Source organism: Oncorhynchus nerka, linkage group LG11 (assembly GCF_034236695.1).
Source record: "Oncorhynchus nerka isolate Pitt River linkage group LG11, Oner_Uvic_2.0, whole genome shotgun sequence".
Classification (NCBI taxonomy): Eukaryota; Metazoa; Chordata; class Actinopteri; order Salmoniformes; family Salmonidae; genus Oncorhynchus; species Oncorhynchus nerka.
Window position 1 is genome coordinate 73328951 of NC_088406.1, and position 17075 is coordinate 73346025.

General features: G+C 43.7%; 1 protein-coding gene across 1 annotated transcript in view; it reads left to right on the forward strand.

Moving 5' to 3' along the window:
- Positions 1-2405: 2405 nt before the first annotated feature.
- LOC115122584 (TBC1 domain family member 9-like) overlaps positions 2406-17075 on the forward strand; it is a 30850-nt gene continuing 16180 nt past the window's right edge. Inside the window, exons 1-6 of the mRNA XM_029651804.2 lie at positions 2406-2883; positions 3197-3333; positions 13078-13188; positions 15803-15921; positions 16500-16728; positions 16999-17075. Coding sequence (XP_029507664.2) covers positions 3213-3333; positions 13078-13188; positions 15803-15921; positions 16500-16728; positions 16999-17075 — 657 coding nt within the window. The 5' untranslated portion in view covers positions 2406-2883; positions 3197-3212. The remainder of the gene's footprint in view (positions 2884-3196; positions 3334-13077; positions 13189-15802; positions 15922-16499; positions 16729-16998) is intronic.

Here is a 17075-nt window from a genome sequence, read left to right on the forward strand (position 1 = left end):
TATTATTCGCCTACCTCCTCATGCCTTTTGCACACATTGTATATAGACTGCCCATTTTTTTTTCTACTGTGTTATTGACTTGTTAATTGTTTACTCCATGTGTAACTCTGTGTTGTCTGTTCACACTGCTATGCTTTATCTTGGCCAGGTCGCAGTTGCAAATGAGAACTTGTTCTCAACTAGCCTACCTGGTTAAATAAAGGTGAAATAAAAAAAAAATAATAAAAAAAACTGCCTACACCCTAGAAATAGCCTAAATATGACATACCCTAACTATGCTATTCTGGGGTGCCCAGGTAGCCCAGCAGTTAAGAGTGCGGGGCCAGTAACTGAATGGTCTCTGGTTTGAATCCCGAGTCGGCAAGATGGAAAAATCTGGTCTTCTGCCCTTGAGCAAGGCAGTTAAACAACAACTGCGTCGATGACATGGGATAAGGCAGCCCCTTGCACCTCTCTGATTCAGAGGGGTTGGGTAAAATGCAGAAGACACATTTTGGTTGAATGCATTCAGTTGTGCAGCTGACTAGGTTTCCCCTTTCCTTATTCAGTTATATACTGAGGAAATCCTTACTTTAGGTGTTTTCTCCTTCAAGGAGTGTTTACCGTAGCACCACTGTCTTGATTTCGGGGTTTTGGCAGCTCACAATAGAACAAGGAGAGGAAAAGGAACATTTCCTTAGAATGGGAACCCTTGTTTCAGTTCTGCTTCTGTTTTTTTAAGGGAAGGACTGCTTCTAAAATGGCCATATGAGGATGTGTTAGAAGCAAAGCTATGGAACAGATAGTTCTGTTTTGGTTCTGTGATGGTAAGAGAAGGCAGGGAGGAAGGCCCTACTGCCAAGCAGAAAGCAGCTCTCCACGATCAACTCAACCATGAAGGCTTTAACTCGCATGGGACTGAGAGTGAAGCTTGAAAGCCTCAATCCCTGATGTCTGTTTGACAGTAAAAAACATAGAAGAAATCCCCATCTCTGTCAGGAGAGCTTGTCTCAGTAGGAGATGGAAGTCTAAGACATTTAAACTGACAACTATTTCAGTAATGGGATTAAAAAATCTAACTAACTGGTTGGATTACTTTAGAAAAATGTGTTATTTATTTTTGTGTAGCATAACATTTAATCAACTCTACACATAAACCTAATCCAATTATAAATGAATTTGCCCCTCTGCCCACTAAATGGCAGAAAGGTAAGCCTCACTTGAATCCTGCCCTAAATTTAAGGTGCTTTTGAGCGATATCAGAATAAAAGTTGAGGCTAAAAACACAATAAGTTTTATAGATGAAACAGGGTGAAACTAAGAGGGACTTTTCGATCTAGTGGAAGAGTGCAAAAGGTATCTTTAGGAAAGAAAAGAGAACAGAGTAAACTTCAGTTGGAAATTAGATCTTGTGAACTCGATTACACGTATTTAGGGGGTCCCTTTGTCAGTGGGTTTGTTTGTTTAGTCCTAAATGTCAAGTTTCCATCCCCCACATCTGTGGATGAAACTGTTCCTCCAGACTATGTACACTGACTGAACAGAGCCCCTGACATAGCCCCACTGTGGTTACTGGTGAATAGGTGGAGGGTAAAAACAAATAGTGCACTATGCACATCTGCTTGTCCCTACCTTCAGCCTCAGTCTAAACCGACAACAACAGAAAGTGTAGTGACATCGGTCTCATCTCTGCAGCCCCGAGTTTACTTAATGTGGTCTGTCGAGAGAAAGTCGAGCAACCTCAGACAAGGTCTCCCACGCGTCGATGGAAGCTGTGAAACCTTAAAGTGCAGTCAGTTCAGCAAAGCTAAACCACACACACACACACACACACACACACACACACACACACACACATATATATATATATATATATATATATATATATAAAACAAGCACAGTTAAGTACAGGCCTTTAGCAGACCATGGACTACATACTGTAGACGGAGAGACGTTGTGGAATATAAACCATTTCTCTCTCCATCAACTCCCACATATTTACCACATATTTGTTTGTTGACACACAAGCATTTGTTGACTCATGTCTGACAGGTTTGTGGGTGTGATGTTGAAGGAACTGATGTTTGAAACCGGATATGATTTTCGTGTACCTTTTCAGCCCTCTGACTAACTGGGAATTTACAAATTCAACGTTTTCATTCTTAAACACCCCCTTCTCAAGTTTTTAAGAAATCCCAAATGTGTGTGGCATGTCATTGTAAAACCTCTATAGGCTACCCACTGGACATAGGTGTAAGTTATGGCAATTGTATTTGCTTATAAAATTGCTTTGATGATATTTGCATTAAAGAAAAAAGTACAGATGAAAGAAACCATGGAAACCATTACAATTGATCCACTAATTGGTAACAGGTGGCAAAAACAACAAATGCAAGAGAGAGAAAACCGGCAGTGACAGCTTTGCTCCTGAAGACAGCTTCGACACCTGGTATTTGTAAACAGTAGCCAAGTCATATCGATGAATAACTTTAGTCATTTGAATTCCTACTTTATTACCACGTAGGGCCTAGGCTATAATTATGCAACCACCTCCCACAAAGTTGACGTAAAGATGTGGCCACTCTATGACGCGTGTTGTTGATACGGAGCTGTGCGGTAGCGGCGGTAGAGAGTGGGTTGCATTAAATTACATTGTTGTTCGATGAGGAGGCAGGCAGCATACATATATGTTGGATAGTATGTTGTAAATAGCCTAATGGATATAACGTGCTTGTGGGTACATTATTTAGCGTCCAACTATCGCTTATTCTGAAATATCTGGCGACCGATGAACGAGGACTCGTCGGCGGCATCGATATCTACCTGACAGCGGTTACAACACAGACAATAAACAACAAAGACCGAACCGAAGTGTCGCTCTCAGATCCATCCCTACAGAAATCTGTAAGATTCGGTTGTTTTAATGCGATACCCGCTTTATTGTGCCACCTAGTAATTGAGATCCACTGAGTGTATTGCACACATTTACATTACATTGTTTGGAGAGCGTATTTTATTTTTGCGTGTTTTTAGCGAATAAATAGGGTCTTTATGCTGTCATAGTTCTATACCTACACTGCAACCAAGTTGTCGTTGTCCAATTGTACGCGTTATTCGGTGGACCTGCATCGAGTCTCAGCCACTGGACAGACCGAATCAGCATTCCAGTTCATTTGACAGGCACCGCCTGAATCAACTGGATTTGATGTGCTTTTAGAATCAACTGGACGAGGATGTGGGTGCACCCTGAAGAGGTGTTGCAGGCGGGTGCGTTGTGGATAACCGAGCGAGCAAATCCCTATTTCATCCTCCAGAAACGCAAGGGCCACGGGGACGGCAGAGGAGGACTAGCGGGTGAGATACATATAACTGTGTCTCTCTCCCTGTCTCCAAATCATAGATTATTGTAGCCAAGCATAGCTCAACTCCACGAATGTTCCATCGTCGAGTTCAGATATACGTGGCTAGGATTATTTAACGCTATTACAGCTGGTGTGCAAGCAGTGCCAAAACAAATTATTGTCCCCTGGCCGGGTCTTTCGCTTGGTTTGGGAGATTATTCATGCCTCACAGATGTTTAGTGAAGGAGAGAAGATTGCATGCGTAGTGAGGGATTGGGGTCAGGTCACTCTGGTATCAAAGGGGTGACAATGGCATGAAGGGATGTAGACCTGTATGAATTAATAGACACGTGACCCTAATAGCCCCTACTACTATATTTTATTTATTTAACTAGGCATGTCAGTTAATAACAAATTCTTATTTTACAATGATGGCCAAACCCTCCCATGACCCGGATGACGCCCAGCGTGCCGCCCTATGGGGCTCCCGATCACAGACGGTTGTGATACAGCCCGGGATCGAACCAGAGTCTGTAGTGACACCGCTAGCATTGAGATGCAGTGCCTTAGGCCGCTGTGTCACTCGGGAGCTACTATAACTAGACACATGCAGGTGTGATTTTATCTGAATGAGGTTTTAGGCTCAGAATAGTCATAGGGCCATTGTTGTACGTTAATGGACCTCCTCCTATAGAACAACATACAATGGAGCTAGTGGGCATTCAGCAGCTAATGTACCCTATTGATCAGCATCCCAAGATCTGGGCTATTTATGTAGGCCTTGTACTTTAGGTGATCCTGGAAAATTGTAACTAATATTGTTGTGAAGAGTAAGCCTTCTAAATACCCATTAAACCATTAATAAAACAAGGAAAGAAATGCATAGATTTGTTAAATAGATAATCATTGACTGTGCTTAGTTCACTCTAATTGTAATCTTATTAGGCTACTAGCTAGCTAACATAAGGCTGGACACATCTCCCCTGACAGGGAAGACAAATTCCAGCACTTGGGACCGTTAAAAGGCTCCAATAAATGGAAATGAACCTGTGACTGATTAGAGCCCAGCACGCCCAGGGAATGTTAAAATGGCTGGTGATGTGTCATTCCCCGTACTGAATTTTGAATGCCACCGAGAGACGCAGAGCAAAGGCACACTCTTTCTTCCCGGCAGGAGTAGTACATGCTGAATCATCTCTCCCTCTCCTTTCTCTACTCATCTCCTCCTCTTCTACTTCACTCACTCCATCCAAATGAGTCCACAGTCACTAGGAGGACTGCTACATCAGGGAGGAGCAATAATTTTAGGACCATAGGTGGTGGCGACTGTGTCTACATCTGAAATGGTGCACTATTTCCTATGTAGTGCACTACTGTTGACCGGGGATCTGGTCAAAGGTAGTGCATTATGTAGGGAATAGGGTGCCATCCCAGTCAGGCTGACCTGGATTCAGTCTGTCAATTGAATTCATCGCAACTGAGAATCCAAAAATATGAAAATGGGTTACGAATGATGCTACCTTGTTAAAAAAAGTCTAGAACATGATCAGTTGAATTTCAGTCAGGTTCACTATAGGTACAGTAGATTCAGTCCAAGTCTTTGACTCTGAGCCATATAGATGACTCTGTATGAATATATCTATAGCCCCCTCTATACAGTATCTATGTAGCCCTGCTTTGACTAGACTGGCCGTCGCAGTCATGGTGGGTCAAAGAGAGTTGAACTGTGTGCTGCTGTCCTCAGTGCCAGTCAGTCACTCCCTCTTCAGTGTCAGCCAGCCAGTAATGAATATGACAAGGGGAGACAAAATGCCCTGCAAGTATCTCACTTCATTGGTCAGCAACAAGACATTTCGCTGACATTTTACTGAAGGACGGAGATATAATTCTTCCCCGCATGCCAGCGACTGAAAGTTAGCCCCCGAACCAACACTCTGCCTCTCCCTATTGTCTCGGGATAGCGACACAAAGCGTGCGGTGGTGATATGTGATGATGTCATTGTTATGTGAATACTGAGCGGACCGTGTGGTGTGCCAGTTGGCCTGCTGAGGAGAAGAGAGAGCCTGGGCACAATGACTGGCACTGCCCAGTAAACACCCCTTTTCAGCGGGCAGAGAAAGCCATGCGAGCACCTGGTCCTCCTGGGGCATATGGAAGAGCACCTGGTCCTCCTGGGGCATATGGAAGAGCACCTGGTCCTCCTGGGGCATATGGAAGGGCACCAGGGCCAACGCTTTTTGATTTATAGCCATATTTATGAGGCTACTTGATATGAGGAAAAGTCAACATTATCATTTTTTTTATTTAATTGATTTATAGAGACTGAGAAACAGAAAATATAGTACAGTTTCATTATAGATGACTAGTTCCCCTAAAATCAATCTTAAGTCCTAAGATTTGAAAAATGTCAAGCTTCAATTGTGAAGTGTTGACGATGGTAATTCGGTAGATGCTTATTATTGTTCTATTTCCCACTTGTACAATTGTGTATTAATACGCATGTGAATTGGAAATGTTTGTTTTTGCATATCCCCACTCTCCTTGAGACTCCCTCGGAGAGTGGTGTCTCTGCCAGGGTTTGCCATTATCTACGGCGACACTGGAGCAATTTGGGCTAAATGCTTTGCTCAAGAGCACATGGGCAGATTGTTCACCTTGTCGGTTCGGGAGTTAGAACTAGCGACCTTTCGGGTGCTGGCCCAATGCTCTAACCGCTAGGCTACCTTCCACCCCAAATGTTGGATTGGAGCTTATTCACCTGATACTTTCAATGCAAAAAATAACACTATCCAAGGGACAATAAGCCAACCTATATTACCTAACATTTCACAATAGTGTGACATTTTGGAGTCGTTATGACCTGAAACTCTACTAGGCCTACATGTGTTGGGTGACTAACATCACGTAGACCTGATGACATCGCCCTCAATAGACACTTGGACTAGACTTCTAACCATCGACCACTTTGACCATCGAACATTACCCACACTATCATCTGCTGCTTTACGTCACCTATCTATCTTATCTGGTGACCTCTGACCTGGAGGTACACATTGAGGCTTGGGAAAGAAGAAAATGAATAACACTACAGCTGTTAGGTTAGTGAAACAGGACTTCAAATAACATGTATGGTGTTACTTCGTATCAGGTTCTTGTTATTTGAAACCATATTGATTCTCAGCCAGTGGGGTGATTAGGTGCAGTGTCAGTACTTGGGAGAATATAGACCAGTGTTTCCGCTGTAGCCATTTAGCTGTGGTGCTGCTCCACAGCAAAATCATTACTGCCACGTCCCCAAAAAATATGGAACATGAGAAATATTTCTGCCAATGCTAGAACAGTCCACATGTACTTTTCCTCTGCAAACAAACAAGTCATGAATATAAAAATCGGGTAAGCCCATAATATAATTGTTCGTCTTTTATAGTCTGCTTGTTTTTCTGTGTTCTATGCAAGATAAATATTATTCTTGTGGCACATTCAAGTTACAAGTGCCATAAGGAGGGAAACATGCATTCTGACAAGCAGTCGATGCATGTGTATTTCTCAACTCCTAAATATGCACGAACTGCACCAGGCAGTTTTTAGTGCATGGGGGATATTTGGGATAAATGTAACACTGGTCAATTGTAGGATAGTTTTGAGGTAAAACACCACCCTACCTCAAGTACAGGTGTGTGTGTTACCCTGGGTGACCCTACCAGGTAGCTAGCTCTACACTATATTCACTGTGTTTATGCATAATAACTAGTTAAAATAATTGGCTAATGATTAGCCAAATAGGGTAACTGCAGACAGGCTGAAGCATGGGACTACCTATTTATTTGCTCTTCTCTGCATCAGTTGGGCTACAAGTGATAATGCTTATTGCTAATAGCATACCTGATAATATGGACCATGCATAGACTATGCATTGTCCAATATGTCATATTTTTTCAGAAATAATTTTACATGTGTTATTGCGCTAAATTCTGGATGTGGAAGTTATATTTTAGATGGTGTCAGGATAATTGTATTTTATGTTTATTTTTGGAGTAGAAAGTCCGTTTTTAATAAGTCACCAGTACTGAGCTTCTCAGTCCTCCATAAAAAATATCTGGCAGGGAACCCAGACCCCCAAAGCAAGGGTGGGACCCTTCCTTCAATCCCCATCGAAACTTCCCCTCCACTGCTATACATTTTTCCAAATGAAACACTGAAATAGACCCAACAGAAAGTAGGATGGAGACCGATGAAAAGGAGAGGAGAACCGATTGATTTTGCTCAAAGATGTTTTTTTTCCACTCGAGTGGAAAGTAGGAACTAGCCGTCTCAACTGAACAGAGAATGGAGCTTTTCTAAATAACAATAGGCAGCCCAGCTTCTGACCTTGTTTCCTGGCTTCTCCAATCTATAAAAAGTCCAAAACATCACATGATGCTGGTCTGTTCTCCAGTCTACTGTATGTAAGGCTATTAAACAAGCTAAGCGTCAGTACAGAGACAAAGTGGAATCTCAATTCAATGGCTCAGACACAAGAGGCATGTGGCAGGGTCTACAGTCAATCACGGACTACAAGAAGAAACCCAGCCCAGTCACGGACCAGGATGTCTTGCTCCCAGGCAGACTAAATAACTTTTTTGCCCGCTTTGAGGACAATACATTGCCACTGACACGGCCTGCAACGAAAACATGCGGTCTCTCCTTCACTGCAGCCGAGGTGAGTAAGACATTTAAACGTGTTAACCCTCGCAAGGCTGCAGGCCCAGACGGGATCCCCAGCCGCGCCCTCAGAGCATGCGCAGACCAGCTGGCCGGTGTGTTTACGGACATATTCAATCAATCCCTATACCAGTCTGCTGTTCCCACATGCTTCAAGAGGGCCACCATTGTTCCTGTTCCCAAGAAAGCTAAGGTAACTGAGCTAAACGACTACCGCCCCGTAGCACTCACTTCCGTCATCATGAAGTGCTTTGAGAGACTAGTCAAGGACCATATCACCTCCACCCTACCTGACACCCTAGACCCACTCCAATTTGCTTACCGCCCAAATAGGTCCACAGACGATGCAATCTCAACCACACTGCACACTGCCCTAACCCACCTGGACAAGAGGAATACCTATGTGAGAATGCTGTTCATCGACTACAGCTCGGCATTCAACACCATAGTACCCTCCAAGCTCGTCATCAAGCTCGAGACCCTGGGTCTCGACCCCGCCCTGTGCAACTGGGTTCTGGACTTCCTGACGGGCCGCCCCCAGGTGGTGAGGGTAGGCAACAACATCTCCTCCCCGCTGATCCTCAACACGGGGGCCCCACAAGGGTGCGTTCTGAGCCCTCTCCTGTACTCCCTGTTCACCCACGACTGCGTGGCCATGCACGCCTCCAACTCAATCATCAAGTTTGCGGACGACACAACAGTGGTAGGCTTGATTACCAACAACGACGAGACGGCCTACAGGGAGGAGGTGAGGGCCCTCGGAGTGTGGTGTCAGGAAAATAACCTCACACTCAACGTCAACAAAACTAAGGAGATAATTGTGGACTTCAGGAAACAGCAGAGGGAACACCCCCCTATCCACATCGATGGATCAGTAGTGGAGAGGGTAGCAAGTTTTAAGTTCCTCGGCATACACATCACAGACAAACTGAATTGGTCCACTCACACTGACAGCGTCGTGAAGAAGGCGCAGCAGCGCCTCTTCAACCTCAGGAGGCTGAAGAAATTCGGCTTGTCACCAAAAGCACTCACAAACTTCTACAGATGCACAATCGAGAGCATCCTGGCGGGCTGTATCACCGCCTGGTACGGCAACTGCTCCGCCCTCAACCGTAAGGCTCTCCAGAGGGTAGTGAGGTCTGCACAACGCATCATCGGGGGCAAACTACCTGCCCTCCAGGACACCTACACCACCCGATGTTACAGGAAGGCCATAAAGATCATCAAGGACATCAACCACCCGAACCACTGCCTGTTCACCCCGCTATCATCCAGAAGGCGAGGTCAGTACAGGTGCATCAAAGCTGGGACCGAGAGACTGAAAAACAGCTTCTATCTCAAGGCCATCAGACTGTTAAACAGCCACCACTAACATTGAGTGGCTGCTGCCAACACACTGTCATTGACACTGACCCAACTCCAGCCACTTTAATAATGGGAAATGATGTAAATATATCACTAGCCACTTTAAACAATGCTACCTTATATAATGTTACTTACCCTACATTATTCATCTCATATGCATATGTATATACTGTAATATAATGTACATATTCCTTATCCCCTTACACTGTGTATAAGACAGTAGTTTTGGAATTGTTAGTTAGATTACTTGTTGGTTATCACTGCATTGTCGGAACTAGAAGCACAAGCATTTCGCTACACTCGCATTAACATCTGCTAACCATGTGTATGTGACAAATAAAATTTGATTTGATTTGAAAAAAATGTACACTCGGGCTCGTTTCTTTCCATCCCCACCCACAACAAAGGAAGCATTTCTCATCAATGGAGCTTAGTTTCTCTACATCTTGTTTTTCTTTGGTCGTGTGTGTGTGTGTTAGTTACGCTTGAGGTGTTGAAAGTACATTCAAATGTATAGGAACATATAGTCACAGACAATTGTGTGGTTTCCCAAAGTTCATGTTATGGATTAAAGGGTCAACACTAGGCTATAGGTCTGGGGTCCGCCTTCTCTTCACCATTACAAAACACCACAGTACAGTAGCTCATGTTAACTCTTGTTATTATAGCATGGTGTAGGATCATGTGTTCTGAGGGGGAAAGCAGGGAAAGTAGCCCTCTGATCAAAACAAGTAATATTGTCACGATATAGGGTGCACTAATTCCTTCTTCATAAAATACTGTGCATACTAATCCTCTCCATTGCTGTTGATATCTTAACTGTTCAACTTATTTGGAGTGAGAGGTTTGAGCTGTAGGTTGCATGCAGTCGCAGAAGTCACAGGATGTTGTGGGTCTCACTCCTCAGTATTCTCTTTTGTTGTGCTTGACACCTGTGCTTCCTGTGTTAACCCCTAACTCACATCCCTGCAACACCGCTGGGTTCAGGTCATGCCCTGCCTATCCAACTGAGAGGTGCTTCACAAATATTTGTTCAGTGTTCTGCAACTCCATGTCTTGAGGTAACCCCCATGGTTGCACATTTTGTTCCAGCCCAACTAGTCAACTCATCATGTTCTTAGCTGAATGTGATGTCAGTGCTGGGCTAGACCAAAGATATGCAACCCTGGGGGTGCAGAACTGGACTTAACACTGTTCAACAGAAACAACCGATTGAAGTTTGAAACTGAAAATGTCCTTTTATGCCCACAACATGTTTGTCAGAAAGGCCCAGATCCTGTATCCTTGCATTAGCCAGCCCCAAGTAACAACAACAGCTTTGGTGTCTGTGCTAACCCTATGAAATGGAGGCTAACAAACCTTTTGCATATCGGCCAAGCTGTTCTGTTCTCTCCCATCTAGTTTATTTTCGATTTCCTTGATTTCGTACTGTACCTCTGTTTTTGTTCTGCGTTGTCATTGCAGTTAACACTTAAAACAAATAAATATAACTGTACAGTAACCCTATCAATGGTGACTAATGTGAAGATACAGTTGAAAGTGTGTCTGTTGGGTTTTGTTCACGGTGAGTGCAACTACAGGTATAGGCCTAGTTCAGATGGGAAATCCCAAGCCCTTACACCTGTCAGAACTGACGGCCATATTGTTTACAACCATCCAGTGTGAAACCTGAATTGCCCTAACTGCCTCTTAAAGGCCCACTCTGATATTTACAGACATTTTTTATCATATTCAATATATGTTAATGATAGATAATTAATATATTTGCCTTTAATAATTATTTAAGCACTTCTCATTGAATTCGTCCTAACCTTTTATTGCGCCCTGCATAGGATTAAAAGAGAGAGAACAGGAGGGAGAGAGAAATGGAGCCCCAGAGATGTAATTGTGTTCAGATGTCTTCATTAGAAAAGCTAGTGGAGATGAGTGGTGTCCCAAAAGTCCTCCAGCAGACATTATGTATGGAGGGAAGAATAGATGAGTGGTGTACCAGAAGTCCTCCAGCAGACATTATGTATGGAGGGAAGAATAGATGAGTGGTGTCCCAGAAGTCCTCCAGCAGACATTATGTATGGAGGGAAGAATAGATGAGTGGTGTCCCAGAAGTCCTCCAGCAGACACTATGTATGGAGGGAAGAATAGATGAGTGGTGTCCCAGAAGTCCTCCAGCAGACATTATGTATAGAGTGAAGAATATCATCCAGACAGGCTGTTTTGGTTTCTCTTGCTCCCTTTCTGCATGTCTGTCTCTCTCCCTGTCTGTCTTTGTCTCCCTCTCTCCCCATATCGCTCTTTTCGTCTATCTCGGTCTGTGTGACTGGCAAGAAGCTGTCGTGGCAATGGTAAAATTCCCGCACCGGGAATAAAGTTTCAGGGCGACTGTGGAATATGGCAGCCAAAAAGCTTCTTTCTATCAAAGGTTGAGTTTGTTGGAAAAGGAGTGTCATTTCCACTCAAACTTTGATGACATGTTAGACCCCAAGGTATAAAAAAACGACAACAGAAGGTCTTTAGCAAGACTAGCGTATTCATCACTTCAGATGTTTTTCTTCCACTCTTTCTTTTTTTGGAATTGTGGTACCAGTTCTGATTTTATGATCTTGTGGTTTACAATAGACAGTAGCTAGACACTAGTCATGTATTATTACTGTATCAGAGATAAGAAGCATTAGGGTAATAGAACAACTCTTTAAAAGACTGGAGTTATTGGCTTCTTTCAGCTGTCATGAGTCCATAATCTGTCCATCTATCTCTCCACTTCCCTCGTTCATTAGATTATAGGGGATTCATCCCTCCTTCATTAGATTATAGGGGATTCGTCCTTTTTATTCTAGGTGACTTTACTCTCACCTTCTTCTCTCCGCATCGATCTGTCACATGGGAAATCTGAGCTCTGTGCCATCTGCCCATCCACCCCACTTTGATACCAGATTCACACATTAGTGCCAACCAGAACCGTACTGTGCTGGCTGGGATATTTCTTCACTGTGTCTTTTCCAGCACAGTTCCAGCAACTATGGTGGATGTATAACCAGGCCAGCCCAGACCCCATCCACTAAATGTATCAGAGTAGGAGTGCTGATATAAGATCAGGTCCCCACCTGTCCATATAAACCCATCTAATAACGATCTAAAAGGCTAAACCGATCTGAGTTCTCCTACTCTGAGATGCTTTGTAGATACGGGCACAGTCCTGGTTTGTGTGGCTCAGTTTGGTCCTCTAATATAAATTGGGCATGAAGCAGTCAGGACAGGAAAGCCACAGCTGCCCGTCAGCCCTAAATACCCCTTCCTCCTCCCTCTATTTCATAAGTGGTGATCTCATCGCCGGAGGGCTCCATCAAGGGCCTTTCGAGGAGAGCATAAGTGGTCTAACAAGGGTTAAATGTACCACAACGGTCTGCTGTCTCACATGGTGGAGGGGGCTGCTTTGTTACGTGTCCGAAATGGGCTAAAACAGAAACTCTTTTGTTGGGTTTTTGCTTTGAAGTAATTTTTTTAGGGGGAGGATTCATGACTTGTTTGTATTTGCGTTTTAAGTTCTTGGATCACTTACAGGTTTTATTTTCCATCCTCAAGACAATCAATGCATTATCTATTCAACGTCCAACAATGTTGTATAGACGATCATGATATTCCCACAGTGTCTCCCTCCCTAACCCACGGTATTCCCTGCTCCTCCCACCACAGGTCTGTTGGTGGGAACACTGGACGTGGTGCTGGACTCCAGTGCTCGAGTGGCCCCCTACAGAATCCTTTACCAGACACCTGACTCCCTAATCTACTGGATCATTGCTCATGGTGTGTACTGTGTGTGTCTATGTATAGTTTCTCTCGCTCTTTCTTTCTCTCCCCCCTCCCACACAAGGCCCTCTCTTCCTGCACCATGTTCTCACTTCCTGCTAATGCCAAGCATCACGTCATGGCCCACTGCTCTTAAAGGGCTAGACTGGGGGGAAACGGATACCAGGAATGGGAATCGATGGTGATTCGCTCAAAATACGAGGGGCTGTCATGCTTTTTTTTAGTTTATTAGCTAGCATGGTAAATCTTACATTACATCTGCTGACTTCATCTGTTAACACTCTCTCTTTGCATGTTAAAGGGTTAACCACCCTAATGTCCTATATGGAAAAAAGCTAAAAGGTTAACTCAGGGCTGTAAATGTAAGATATTGACACGATCTCAACCAAATAGGCTCTCATCACACCTCTTTTGGCTAGTTACAATGGTTTGTGACATCACAGAAACCCCAATCTTCACCTTCCTCTTTCCTTGAGCAGTTATGTCACACAAATAATTTATTACTCTGGAGGAGCCACAATGCAATCCCACGGACCCATGACAAGCGGACAGGAAAGGAAGGATTTCTTTTTAAAGAGGGATCATTGTGTAAGTAAAGAGAGGCTTCAGAACTATACTCCCCAGACGTAATGAACAATGGCTCTGTTTTTAAATGAACTGAGATGGTGGATCGAAAAGTCTCGTGTTGGAGGACTTTGAATAGTGTGTGACTACGAGCATGTGTATTTGCCTTAGTGAGTGCTCCCATATGGAAAAAGGAGTAGGGGAAAGAAACAGGAGAGAAGACCCTCTCTGAAATGGAAGCCCAGAGAAGAAGACTCCTGAGGGCTGGCCTTGAAATGGCAACCATTCCTCCCTCCCCTCTCCCTATCCGCCCATCCTCCAGCACAGAGGGAGCGTGGAGCAGTCTGTCTGCCAGACGTCATCGCTAATGTAGCTAAGAGATGAGCAGCAGTGAGCTACTTATAGGGGAGATGGATGACGGATGAGGCCTCTAACGATAGTGGACACTGAGGTTTCTGTGCTAGCAGGCTCTGCCTTGACTGGCTCTGATTTCACTAGCGCTAAGTAGCTGCTAACAAGTAGCCACAGTAGCACCAATAGGGATTTGCCTGCCAATACTATTAAAAATTCTCCCTGAATTTAAGGTGTGCTGTATTGCAGGGCATTATTATTTCACCTTTTTAAGTAGGATCGTAACATATCTGAAGCTAATTCGCCAATAGCGCTCTAGCCATGAGCTTATCGCCATATGTGTGGTAGTAAATGTAGGCCGAGCAGAGGGGATGGCCAAGTAATGTCAGTGGCTGCTGGGCTGTCTAGATTTAATCAAACTTTATTTATATAGCACATTTCTTACAGGATGCGTTTCAAAGTGATTAACAAATAAAAGGTGAGAAAGATAAAAACAAAGTTTTCTATACAAATAACTAAGACAATACATTTTTTTAAGAGAACTTAAAATAACAGTACACATGAGACTAATGCATTAAAATACATGTGATTATATATGGGAATATGATTAAAATAACCCTAAGTGAAAGCATGTCTAGAGGCTGATCTAAGGCCAGGACCATAGTGGCTGAAGGTAGCCTCACCAAACGTTGTGCTTCTGAGTGACCTTTGGAACAGCTGATAGGCCAGTGACAGAGGATCAGAGGGACAACCCGGCACATATGCTTTTAAGATATCAGACATGTATTCAGGTGCAAACCCACGTAGTGCTTTAAAAATCAATAAAGCAATTTTAAAATCCACTCTAAAACTAACTGGCTTACCAATGCAGTGACTTTAAAATAGGTGGTGTGTGTGTGTGTGCTCTCCTCCTGGCCTTTGTAAGCACACGTGCTGCTGCATTCTGAATTAATTAAAGCTGGCCAATGTTTTTTTGTTGAGGGGGGAGACCAGACCGGATTGCATTGCAATAATCAAGCCTGTCAGTAATAAAAACATGCATTAGTCAGTGTGGGCTTGACAGAGGAATGGTCACACTTTGACAATATTTCTAAGCTGATTTGGTCACAACCAGCCTAGTGGTTAGAGTGTTGGGCCAGTAAACGAAAGGTGGCTAGATTGAATCCCCGAGCTGACAGGGTAAAAATCTGTTCTGCCCCTGAACAAGGCAGTTAACCCACTGTTTCTAGGCCGTCATTTTAAATAAGAATTTGTTCTTAACAGACTTGCCTTGTTAAATAAATGTAACAAAAATATATATATATATATATATTTTTTTAGATCAGTCTAAAAGAACACCTAGGTTTATAGCCTGGTGGGTTGTGTCTAGTAGTCTTGATTAGCCGTCTGAACAGCTTGTTACTGCTGTCTGTACTGTCTCCCCTCGTCTGTCTGTCACTGATCCTGAATCATGTACCTCCATACTACTTAGTATCCAGAAGAGTAGGTTAGGATTCCAAGTATGCTACACATGTTCAATTTGCATACAATTGTAAGAATGATGAAGAGCGTCTCAGTCGACGTGCTGTAATGTCTCAAAGAAAATGAATGGGTGAAACTCCATGCCTCCACATTCTCCTGGGAGCCTCTTGTAATCAAGTTCCCTGATGCACCCCTGTCTCCTCCTCCGTCTCTTCTCCCCTCCCTCGTTCCATAGGGTGCTCCCGTAAGGAGATCACAGAGCACTGGGAGTGGCTGGAGCAGAACCTCCTGCAGACACTGTCCATCTTTGAGAACGAGAATGACATCACTACCTTTGTCAAGGGCAAAGTTCAGGTACTGTTTAGGGTATATATGAGTCACTTAGCAGATGCTTGTCTCTAAAGAAACAGTATGGACTTCTCTGGGATTTGGAAGGTTGGTTGTCTTTAGAGCGGTTGCATGGTGGGGTTTGGAGTTTCACAAATCTTTAATGGTGTTTGTGACAATAGCAATGGTGGTTGTCAGCAATTCGTTTTGACATTGAAACGTATGACGTTTGACTGTGACATGTTCGTCATGCCAGGTGTAATTATTAGTCTAGCATGTAGTCAAACTAGTATTGTCAAAATGACTCCTGCCAGGGGCAAAATAACGAAGCCCGGCTGTATTTATTTATTATAACCTAAGAACAGGTCCAGCTCCTGACACAGCCTCTAAATCAGGTTCTGTATTTATCTGTATGGTGATGAAGTAGTTCTTACTCAATGAATAGATTACAAAAGCTAGCCAGATAAGATTTATTTAGTTCTCTCACTTTGTCTGCCACTCACTCTCTCACTTTCTAGCTATCTCTATTTGAAAATGAATTGTTGAACTTTTATTGATTGTCTCTCTCAAAGTCCTTCACTCCCTCTATTGGTCTCTTGCCCCAGGGTATTATCGCCGAGTACAACAAGAACCACGATGTGAAGGAGGACGATGACACTGACAAATTCAAGGAGGCCATTTGTACGTTCCGTAAGCTGTTTGGCATGCCTGAAGAGGAGAAGCTGGTCAACTACTACTCCTGTAGCTACTGGAAGGGCCATGTGCCCCGGCAGGGCTGGCTCTACCTCAGCATCAACCACATCTGCTTCTACTCTTACCTGCTGGGGAAAGAAGGTAGGGACCACTGGCATGCTGGCACAGGTACACACACCATTGCATAACTGGTTAGTACTACCTACTGATTATGCATAGCTTTTGAAGACCCTTCAGAAGTCTCAAAAATAGTACAACCCCTTGATATTTTTCTGGGTGGATACAATGTAATTTTTAAGATTAAGTGATGTATATTTCAAACTATCAGCTCTTATGCAACTCAAAAATATATAAATGCAACCATATGTCTTCAATCTCTCTCTCTCTCACCCTCTTTCTCCCCCCCCTCAGCCAAGCTGGTGATCCGCTGGGCCGACATCACCCAGCTGGAGAAAAGCGCCACGCTCCTCCTTCCCGATGCAGTCAAG